General features: G+C 31.4%; 1 protein-coding gene across 1 annotated transcript in view; it reads left to right on the top strand.

Moving 5' to 3' along the window:
- The window catches only part of LOC143222234 (dynein axonemal heavy chain 7-like), a 243,208-nt gene that overhangs the window by 16,929 nt on the left and 213,727 nt on the right, over positions 1-12,552 (top strand). The window contains 6 exon segments of the mRNA XM_076448457.1: positions 2,507-2,613; positions 5,719-5,917; positions 8,633-8,773; positions 8,995-9,207; positions 11,483-11,761; positions 12,233-12,463. Coding sequence (XP_076304572.1) covers positions 2,507-2,613; positions 5,719-5,917; positions 8,633-8,773; positions 8,995-9,207; positions 11,483-11,761; positions 12,233-12,463 — 1,170 coding nt within the window.

Below are 12,552 nucleotides of genomic sequence, written 5' to 3'. Positions count from 1 at the left end.
TGCTTTTGCCACACCTCCATGATTTTTACCATGGGCCCTTGTGGCACCTCTTTGACTGGCTCAACACTGGTTTCCATTTTTGCCTTCTGTCTAGCTATCTCCCTCTTTTCCTTCCTCTCACACTTTCTTTCTTGCTGCAGCATGTTGCTATTTGATTTCATACTTGGGATTTATCCAATCCATTACCTGTCAAACCAGATTCTTATATGGTGATCTTTTTCCTGTCTTATTCGTGTTTCTCATCTACCCTGTCTATCTACCAGTGTAATAGTGTTTTTCATTTTGACCTATCCATCGCCGTCTTCATCCTGACTGTCTCATTGTTGGCTATCTCTCTTTTTTTACAATATTTTTCAACAAAGGGTTGGCTCTCTCTACCATTGTTGGTTATTAGGCTGCCTTGTCTACCACTCATTATCTTTCCTGATTCTGCAAGGTATTGTCTTTCCCAGTTCTATCCATATTTTTCCTCTCTTTCCATAGATATCCCTGCCCTGTTCCCTTGCCCAGTTTGGACCTTAATAATCTTGCATACTCTTACCCAGTTCTTCTGAGCCAATGGTCACCTACTCCTTATATTAAATTTCCCTATAGTTCTATTTCCTCTTACTCCTTCCCTAAGGTCACCATCTCTCAGACTTCTATGCTTTGAATTCTTTCCATACCCTTTTCCATCCTCCATATCTTTTACTTTTTCATGCCTGGTCTCTTTCCTCTCTATGACTTCAGCATTTGGGAAGGTGATTCCTCCTTCTCCCATACTTCCCTTCCATTTCACAACTCCATGCTCAATCTGACTTGTGTCTTCTGTTACATTCTGTTCATGCTGTATCTTGCTACTTAGCCTGCACCTTATAATTTCCTGGCTCCCTTCTCCACTTCTTTCTTTCTTGGGATTTTCTTCTTCCAGGGACTTATCACTATCTAAACTTACAAGCTTAGTTTGTCAACTGCTGTAGTTGGTCTACTTTTCATTGGATGTCAATACCTGCAGGCTGTTCCATATTTCTTCTCATCAAATCTCCCACCTCACCCATTCTTTTGCCTCTTGTTTTTGTGGCTACTTGATGATATTTTGCAGACTGGCATGTGGACTACATCTTCCACTTTTATCACACACTATCTTCATCACCTGGCTGTCTCATTTCCTGTGAATTACTGCCTATCTCAGTCTGCTATCTTCCAGTCTACTTACCATCCTTAGTCAGATGAATACATTTTCTCTATTGTACAGGATTCTGTAAAGTGGCTGGTGGTGCCACTCAGAGTACTTTTATTTCTCAAAATTTTGCACAAGTAATATCCCACAAGTATATCCATATGAAGCTCCTGCTATTGGGTGTCACACTCCATGAGTTTCTTTGGGTGCTCTCTGAAGGGAGCTGAAATAGGTAAATCTTGCACCAGTCCCTCCACTATATTAATGTGGGATTTTAGTTTTTGTGTGAATAAATGTATATCATCTTGGAAGTTAACGTTTTTCCTACCTTAAAATATGTTTTCAATAGATACCCACTTCTGCACAAACTTCCCACTCTTCCTCCACACTTCTAGTACAACTTCGTATTCTTTGCATTCACAAGTTATGATGTCCTCATATTGGTGGAGGGCTTTTGCTACATAACAACATTATTTATGTAGTGCTAATCACAAAGTGACTAAGTCTATTGCTTCTATCAGAATTTATTTAGTATACAATAATGTAAGGATGAAGGAAGCTATTCTTCTCATGAATCTAAAACCCCTCCTCAAATTAATCAAAAATCTAAAGGAACTTCTCAACTATAGTGCTTTGTCCTTGTACTTTCTTGGACAAAAATCTAAAAATAATACTATTTTATTTTGTATCGAGAAGGCTAAGGTTATTAGTGTTATTTTTGCTAAATCTTATTTTATTTTTAGGTGAAAAACAATATTATTGCATTATCTCTTTGCTTTATATTCTAATATAATAATGTACTGTAATTAAAAAACTAACGTTTTTTTGCCAAAAATTTCATACTACGTTTCTAGAAAGATTGGTACAAAAAGTAATTTTGTTTGTTATTAAAGTGCAAAATTTGTAAATTTGATTTTCTATATGTTCAATGTGAAGCAGGAAATGGTTTCAACCAATGAGGATTTGACTTTTTAACCATAGTGGTTAAAAAAGTCCAGATGAAAATGTATTTGTTATTGCAATAATGGCAACAATTTGACTTTATAATAATTAATATAATTAATTTTTGCATCATTCAAATCATAAATTGATATTTATATTCTATTATAATCTTCTATAAATTATATTCAAAGTTGTATAATTGCTGTAGTTGTGTCATCAGCTTAAAAACACGTTATATGTATTATCATAAAAGGATAAGCTATAATATATTTGTAACATTTGTTGAAACTGATGTCCAAGGAACTCATTAAAAATATATTGGAATTGATTGAACATAATATCTTACAACATACATTTTGCATCAGTTAGTGCTTTATTTTGTATTTTCATATTTTTATCTCATAGGGCTTAAATGACTACCTGGAAAAGAAACGCTTGTATTTTCCAAGGTTTTTCTTTTTATCTAATGATGAACTTTTAGAAATCTTGTCAGAAACAAAAGATCCAAAAAGGTGAGTTTGCAAGGAAAGTGTTCTGTTCCCAGTTTATAAATAGGATAAACCAGAAAAATATTTTAATTTATATTTTGATGGTTTATGTTATAGATTAGCTAAATTTTTCGCTATGTTAGCTATATTCACTTTTTAAAAATTACTTATTTTGCTTGCAACCCTTTAATTTATGGGGATTTGTTTTAGAATACATTGGCAAATACATTTAGATTTGATGCATATATATTAAAATAAATGTGTAATATCTACTTAAAATAGACTTACTGGTTACTTTATTAAAATCTCCTTTGTTTATTTGTAGATCTCACTATTTATTTACTTATGCAAAACACATTGTCAGTAATTGTACTTACTAAAGTGGATGTATAATCCTTGTAAATGCAGAGGTATGGCTATATTGTGGTTAAACTGCAAGGTAATGGGTGAGAGTAATGATTTCTCTTACTTTCAAAGGAGCATAGTTGTAAGTACTTGTCTTGCTGAAGCATCATTATTAATTACTTTTTTAACCAAATGTTCAACTGCATTTGTTTTCAGAATCTATGAAAAGTGGCAGTTTGAAGGGGATATACACATGTCACTAGAAGCAATTATATTCACTAACAGCAAACATTTTTTTGAGGGATAAGACAGTTGGACAACTTTTAAAGCACAATTGTCATCATATATATAACAACTTATTCCATCAACATTAATCAAAATTTAAAATATTCAACTATACTGTGCAAAGAAAACAGTAAAAAACTGTCATATGGCAGCTAAAAAAGCAGTCTGAAAATTATTTATCTCAGATTGCAAGCGGTAAGCATAGCTTCAGTGCTAATTATGGTGTATATTGTAGGCAGTAAATCAATGAAAGAATTTGACGTGATATGATAAACCACATTCCTAATTTTTTGATGATACAACATACTGGTGGAGAAAGACATTAATTAGTTGGCCCTGCTTTTGTTGTTTCCAAAAATATAAGATTTTGTTTAGTTGTTTGTTTGTTGTTATTTTTTTTTAGTGCAGTGTTTCAACAGATTTAGGAAGGTTGTATTTATAACCATGTTCTAAATACAGTGAGGTTCCAACTATAATTTGGATTTGTATAAAGTAATTTATTCAGATTTTTACCACATTTTTTTTAGTTTAAACCACAAGCTTTCAGCTTAATTACCTAAGCCTTTTGCATGCTCAAAACATTTAGTAAACAGCAGGACCTAACAAAACAATTCAAATCACAAGTTGCCAAGCAAAAATGAAAAAAAAAACAGTAAACCTAAATAATTTTAAAATGAAACTTGTATAAAAGATATATTCATAATTAAAAGCAATAAAATTTAAAATCTCACACAATAAATAATTACTAAAAAAAGGACTTGCCCTAAAAGACTCTACACGTTTCACTGTTTGTATGACATTATCTTCAGGAGTAACAGTAGAGGTAATGTTGGGAATGGTTGTGAGGAATAATTATGACCTGCAATAACAACAACTATTTATCAGATAGCATCCTGTATCTGTTATAAATAGTATCATTGAAACCTTACCATGTAGAGTGCATAGAATATGCAGCAAACTACTATGTAGGAACTGAACCTCTACAGCTTGAATTGACTTTTAGTAATAATAAATATCTCTAAAAATTGATAAAAAAGACTGTCAAAAACCTTTTAATGATGAAAGTACCATTAAACAGGAAAATAAACTAAGGATGGTGATGTCCTACTTTTGAGAACTTGGAGAAAAATGAAAAGAATAATGAATACCTTTAACATTCAAATTGTATTCAGGTGTCCAACTAACTTATGCAATATTTTAATCAAAGTTAAGTCTAAATATCAGACTTCCATGCAAAAACTCTTTGCAACATACCATGTGAGCATAAAAAGAATACATTAGAGAGACCAAATGTCTTGTTAATATTGGGATGAAACATCATCAAAGAGACTTTGCACAAGCTTCTGAAGGTACTTCAGGCATTGCATTATACAATTGAGAGGAAAACCACAATGTTGATCTCAAGAATATAAAAATCATTGCCAAGGATTGTAATACCAGAATGAAAATCAATAAGGAAGCCATTAGAATTGCACCTCATGACTGGGGTCCTGCTATAGGCATTAACCATAATCTTGGAATCCCCCTTCATACTCACTGGTTACTTATTGTTAAAGAAATTAAACCATGCATTTCTCTATTGCTGTTATAAAAAGTACCCTAAATTTTTATTAATTTCTTATTGTTGATTTTACTTTTTGATGTTGGTTTTTATCTTTCTAGCATTATGTTAACAAACTACAATAATAATATGACTTTGTAACATTATTTTATTTTACCTTGTTAGCCTTTAGGCTTATTATTTTACAGAAACTTAGGGCACATTTTATTTTAGTTGTTGCTAGGCAACTTCTAATTTGAGTTGTTCTGTAAGATTCTTTTGTTTACTAAACATCTTGCACTTGTAGAAGGCTTAGGTAATTGAGCCCAAAGATGGTACATCGAGAAAGAAAAAAACTCGTGATGATAGTCCAAATAAATTGATTAATACAAATATGACTACTCATTTAAAAGCCTGAAAAGTTATTTAATACTTATTGTTTATCAATTATTGTCTTACTTCCTGTTTCACCATGTTCTTAAGGTTTTTCAAGAACAACAATTTCTGTTAGAAAGTTTTCCTCCAGGGATAATGATAACATTGTTCCACTAGAATAACAATTTGTTTCTTTAATTACCTCTAGTAAATAACACTTATAAAAGCAAAGACTCCATTTTACACTATGTCACCTAAGTGAATTTGGTTGACACAATTGTTTTGAATTTTGAGTTATCATGTAATATAAAAGAAGAAGAAGAAATTCAAACTTTTTACTGTGATATTTACAGACACTTCCAGAACTTATGACTTGGTCATTACATATGTTTGTTATCAAAGGAAACACTATTGCTATTGTAAAGTTCTATGACCTATTGTAAAGATATTTAAAATTCCATTTTGATGAACAATTCTAGCCATTCCTACATAGGCCATACTACTGCCTGCCTGATAAATGTAAACATTTTTCTACACAAGTGCAAAGATGTAACAAACAGCAAACTTTGTGTATAATCTTTCAGGGTCCAGCCTCACCTTAAGAAGTGCTTTGAGGGGATTGCAGTACTTCACTTTACAGACTATCTAGACATAACTCATATGGAGAGCAGTGAGAGTGAGGAGATAGAGTTGACAGAAACAATATCTACCTCTCGTGCTCGAGGACAGGTAGAGAAATGGCTTTTACAGTTAGAAGGGATTATGAAAGATAGCATTCACAAAGTAAGTTCCTTTAGGTTTTGTACTTACATACAATAACATGTACATGTGTTAGAACAAGAAAATATTTTCTCATTCTTACTATTTTATGGGACTAATTCTTTTATGCCATAACAAAATATGAATCTCAACACTATGGCAATGCTTCACTGGTCTCTGTTGAACATTGAATGAGCCTTGTTGAGAATACTTATCATTCTTTAGAATTTCAATATACTTGTATCAAGGGCATGTAATAATGTTTCTGTTTGAATGAACATACTGATCAAATTTGGGATATGCTAAAAGAAGTCAATTGAATAGAACTCCACAACTAAACCTTGATAAAAACAGTGTTTAATACTATATATTAATTTTTGTTGTCATGCCATGGCCCAACAAGTATAAATAATTGTCAGTAGAGTAGAGATTTTTATAAAAGCTTTACATAATGCTGGTTGGATTCCCCCTGACAAGTGGCTGCAGACTTCAAATGTTCCCAAACACTGTTAAGTACACCCCAGATCATGAAACTGAGATAAATAAATTTGAAAATAGAAAAGGAAGAGGCAGAATACCTTAACACACTTATGTTTTTTGTTTATGCAGCATTTGGGACAGAAGGAAGACTGCCATTGATCTCATGCATGAGATAAAGACCATGTGCTAAATGATAGAAAAGTGTACATTCAATTGTATAACTGTTAAAAAAATTTACTTCGATCTCCAAGTATTTTCAAGAGACTGAGATTTGCTAAAAAGTACAAAAACTGAATTATTGATGATCAGAAAATGGTGTTATGGACAGGTAAGTACAAGTTTGAAATATTTAGTTCAAAGCATTAATTGTATAACTGAAGGAAGAAAAGTGAAAGATACTTACCTCAATACATACCATCAAGCATGGGAGGAGACAGTGTGATGGTTTTGGAGTGCTTTTCTACTGATGCAACAAGAAACCTTTGCAAAATGGATGAAATAATGGACTAGCTCATGGACCATCAGTGATTATCATATTATTGGTAAAAGATTCTACTACCAAGAAGCTAATGACCTTGAACACTTATCCAACCCATGCAGAAATTGTTTAGGTAAGGAAGAAGCTGCTGGAGTAACTCAAATGATGCAATGGTCCCCACAGAACCTTAATCTCAACCAACTTGACAAATCTGGAATTTGATAGATCAGAAACTTGATGAATCAAATGCTACTTCCAAAGAAACTTTATTGGAATGTATTAGAGACATTTGGAGTAAAATCCTAAAGGATACTTTTGTTAAATATACTGCAACAATACCTCAAAGACTGTCTGCAGTTATTAAAGCAAAAAGGGGACACACACAATATTAAGTGTGTGTTGAACTCAAATACTACCACTGGCTTTCTGTTGCACTCAATATGAAAATTAATAAAATTCTGAAGTTTCACATTTACCTTCCATTTGAAAGTAACCTGAAATTGAATTTATGATTTTGTGCTAATATCTTTGCACAGTACTGGAAGAATTTACAAACTCATGCAATTATCAGTGTTACCTGTGCAAAGAAACAGAATTTTAAGTCATGATTATCTTGGTATTATGTATGTGAGTAAGAATATTATAGAAGTTATATTGTTTATACATTATGTATGTAAATATTATCAATTTGAAAAATGTATAAGATATGGGTTTTTTTTACCAGTAAGGAACAATGTATTTAATAACATGTTTTGGATTACTTTTGTAGTTAACAAATGCTCTTATATAATGCCATTTATACATATTATTATGCATATAGGAAATAATTTTATATATATATATAATGATGCGTCTTTTTATCATTTATAAGTAAATATAATATACAAATCATTGTCTCTTTTTATATTATAATTTTATTTGAAAATAATATGTTTCAGCACAATACAATCAGTGTATAAACTGACATTTTTTATACCATATTGAAGCACGAGAAATTTATAAGCCTTGCTATCTGTGTATGTGTGTGTTTTGTAAGATTGAGAAAGAAGAATATATAAGTAATTGAGGATTACTGTATCCTGTGTGTCAAAATATATGTGATGTGTTTTGTACTTGAGAGGGTAAGAAAAGTGTACTTGTCATGTTGTATCTCATTATTCTGTTTATATGTTGTAAGGGTACCTAACTCAAAGTTTTTGTAGAAGTAGAAATATTATATCAATATTATATTTTTTATTTTGGCAAAATATGTATTAGGAATCATTGTTTTGCATTATATTTGTATGTAAGAAGAATGTACTAGTCATGTATTACATTAAGATGTATTTTGTATTATCTTTATGAATAAGTCATGTTTTTATGTTGCTTTGTTTTTATAGGATATAGGTACCATGTGTGGAAAGTAAATAGATCATGTATTTTGCTAGATAGGTAAAAATATGAAGAGATTGTGTTTGTATTTATTTTATTATGTGTGTAAGAGAATATTATTTAAATCACAGGTCAAAAGCTTTGCACTTATTAATATAAGTAGGAAAATTGTATGTAAGTCATAGTGGATTTCAGGCATTTGTAAGTAACAAGAATGTGTAAATTAGGGCTCATTTTACTAATTTTGCAATGTTTACTGAATATTTTTGTTTCATGTATTAATATTTTGACTATATGTAAAAAAATCTGCATTTGATAGGATAACATAGGAACTGGAATTTACATATTCTTAATGAACATGCCTTGTACATTCATTAAAAATAAATTATTTGCCCTTCATGATTTGATAGGTGATATCTAGATCTATTAGATCATATTGTGAATCTCCTCGTGAGTCGTGGGTAATAAAATGGCCAGGACAAGCTGTTCTCTGTGTTTCTCAGACATATTGGACAGCAGACATTCATCAAGCTTTAAAGAATGGACTAGAAGTATGTTGTTGATTTTACATTAAAAGTTTCACTAAAATGATACTTGTAAGTGTAACATCTGTTGAAATATTTTGTTATTCTTCAAAACATGTAGTTTGCAGTTTGAATATTTTTAATAAGGTTTTAAGATAAACCATTTTAACAGTGGAACAACAAAATCAAATATTTTAACATTGCATTATAGTAATTTAACTTTTTTTTTGCATTGACTACAATTTCAGGCTTTGAATAAATACTTGGAACAAAACAATAGGCAGATAGAGAAAGTTGTGACCTTAGTGAGAGGAAATCTTCCCCAACAGACAAGGACAACCCTTGGGGCTCTGGTTGTACTGGATGTGCATGCTCGAGATGTGTTGGCTACTTTAATAGAAAACAAAGTGTCATCTGAAAATGATTTTATATGGTTAAGTCAACTTAGATATTATTGGCAGGTTAGAGCACTTCACATCAATAACTAAAAATGCTAGAAAAATATAAATGAACAAATTATAGCTTGAGATGAAGAGGTGTTGCCCAATTTCATAATATCAATTAATATTTCTTGTTTGTTTGTTTAGTTATTTTGCAAAAAGCTACACCATGGGTGTCAAAACCTGATTTTTACCAGCATAAGTCCAGAGACATACCATTATATCACTGGGGGGCTAAAATTTCTTATGTAAATGTATGCTTAAATTTGATATTAATGCTAACCATAGAACAGTTGAGATACTTAATTTTATTACTGCTAACAGGTAAAAATCACTTGAAATATTCACATTGACAGGAAAAGAATGCTTCAGGTATGTGATTTTAATACTGCCAACAGGTAAAGAACACTTCAGATACTCAGTTGTAGTAATAGATTAGGTCCTAGGCTGGTGCTACATAGAACATTTAATATTATAAAAACAACGTATTCAAATTAACAACTAAAATAAAAGGAAATACTGGAGCCAATTTAGTTATAAAAAGTTGATAAGCCATATTTGATAAGACATACTTACTTCTTACATTTTACTTCTTCTTACATAATAGCTTTCCTCTGTTTGTGCTGCCTTATATATGCAAATATTTTCACTCACCACTAGTATTGAGGGTCCAACCTAAATTCACTTGTTTCCATAGGGTATTACTGTGTTGTAGCATGCAAATGAACACGTGAAAACTCTCCACCAATGGGAGTGTGACACACCCTACTGGTGTAGCTGACTTTCTCTTTACTAAAATTTACATGATTCAGCACTTATGCACATGTATAAATTTTTTCCTTCTTCCTGTGTTTTTCATACTTCACTTTTTATCATAAAATTTTCTGTTAACTTTACTTAGTTTATGGAGGGCTTTAGATAATTTTTCCTTTCCTTATTATGAGTTTGCAAATTCATGTGATTGTTACTTCATCTAGTGTAGATTCAAAGGATTTTATTCCTACTAAATGTTATGTTGGCATTAAAACTAAAGGTTCTTTCTCTAAATTGCTACTATTATAAATATTTTATTTAGTGTCAGCAATTGTCCAGAGGGGATGTTTTAGCATGAATGACTGGATTATCTCTGATTTTTTTACTTGAAAAAATATTCTCATCTACTCACTTCTGAGATATTAATTTTGAGGAAATATTTTTTTGTCTTGTGTATGATATGTCATTTTCAAATTCTTGCCATGGAAGTTTCCATTTCAGCTGTATTGTGAGATAGGAGTATAGTAATTAAACAACTTTAGAAGCCTCTTCAATGTGGTATTGTTATACAGTTAGCTTTGTTGATAGAATTTCAGTTAGAAAAATAACAATTTTGTATAAACCATTACTGATGTTCCTGTGATGCCCGTCTTTCATTATGTATATCTTCATCTGACAGTGATTACTATTGGTATGTATTTGACTCAAAAGGTAGTACAGTATTGAAATCAAATCACTCCTGTGCTGAGGCAACTCTTGGAAACCAGCAATGAACTCCAATTTTACTGGCACAAGCAAATAAAAGTAGTTATACATTCCACCTGGAAAGGATGCCAGTTTGGCACAGTTTGACCTTTTAGCTAATAATTTGTACCCATTGTGCAGCTTGATAAACTGAAACAATCAAAATAATGTGTCTTTCTCAAGGACTTGACAACCATGAGATGAAAGCAAAAAGTCACTGAGCCTACAGTTCCCTTGTATTGATAATAGAAACTTTTGAATCTACCACACATTGAGCCATATCGTATTATCTACAACTATATATGAGTGAGGTTAATAAGGTTTAATAAAAGAAATAATGTGTTGCCATAAGTTAGCAACCATTATATCAGTTTTCAGTCATGTTTTCTAACTGTCTTATGTAAAGTAACCTTCATCCCTTTAATTCTTAAAGGACAAATTTGAAAATGGTTTTCTCAGTTTAAAATGTTTAGTTATAGAGTAAAATGTAGAGGTGTATATGCATATACGAACATGACATGCAGAAGTTAGGTAAAGCACATTTCTTGATAGCTCATTTATTAAGTGGTTGAAATACTACTTTATTTCTTTAATATTACCATCTGTAAAAAATGATATCAGAACATATTCTAAGTCAAACTGTGAAAAATGTATATATATATATATAGACATGCATACTAAAATGTATATTATAAATGATAGTTTAATTTGAAATTTGGTCTTAAAATGACTTAAAATAAGGAAAACATTCTGTTACTTTAAGAAGTGAGACAGCAATTATGCCACCTTTTAATTTTAGGATGAAAAAATGATAACTTCTATGATAAACTCATCTTTGACATATGGCTATGAATATTTGGGAAACACTGTTCGGCTTGTTATCACTCCTCTCACTGATCGCTGCTACCGTACCCTCTTTGGGGCATTGCATCTTCATTTGGGGGGTGCTCCTGAAGGACCAGCAGGCACTGGGAAGACTGAAACCACAAAGGACTTGGCCAAAGCTGTTGCAAAGCAGTGTGTTGTATTTAATTGTTCAGATGGCCTGGACTATATTGCTTTAGGAAAGTTTTTCAAGGTAATGTATCCTCTGCTCCTCATGAAATAAACAATTTCTCACTATAACAAATATCATTTCTACTGTATGGTAATGAGGTTAAAGATATCCACTAAAGTCACAATACAAAAATACAAGTGAAGTATCAATACTAAATGAATTGTCAGCAATACACTAGTTATGCTTTTAAAAGATGTTTGTATTAGAATTTAGTACGTACCACTTTTTGAACAGTTTGTATTTTTAGTTTACAGTTGATTGTAAATAATTTGTAATTTATTATGATCTTTAATTCATTAATATATGTATATATTGTCTTTTATAAGAAATAACATTCACAAATGTAAGGTGTTGCAATATTATCAATAACAATTTGCTTAATTTAAGATATGATGGAAGCAAAATTGATGGCTAACTTATATTAGAAGTTTTCTATACATATTAATAATTTTTATAGAATAATTTGAACAGAGCTTAATGTCTTATTCTAAGGGTCTTGCTTCCTGTGGTGCCTGGTCCTGTTTTGATGAGTTTAATCGCATTGATTTAGAAGTTCTATCTGTAGTAGCTCAGCAGATCTTAACTATCCAACGAGGAATTCTTACAAAAGTTGAAACTCTTCTATTTGAAGGAACAGAAATCAAATTAAATCCAACATGTTCTGTATTTATCACCATGAATCCTGGTTATGCAGGCCGTTCAGAACTTCCAGACAACTTGAAGGTGAGACAAGTCCAGTATGCTTCTCAGAACTTCTACTAACATTTTCTTTCCTTAGGTATTGAATTGTATTTCTACAAGCTGTTTAAGGC

The sequence above is a fragment of the Tachypleus tridentatus genome, chromosome 8, assembly GCF_004210375.1.
Source record: "Tachypleus tridentatus isolate NWPU-2018 chromosome 8, ASM421037v1, whole genome shotgun sequence".
NCBI classification, from domain to species: domain Eukaryota; kingdom Metazoa; phylum Arthropoda; class Merostomata; order Xiphosura; family Limulidae; genus Tachypleus; species Tachypleus tridentatus.
The sequence above is the reverse complement of the archived record's forward strand: the minus strand, read 5'-3'. Positions and strand labels throughout refer to the sequence as shown.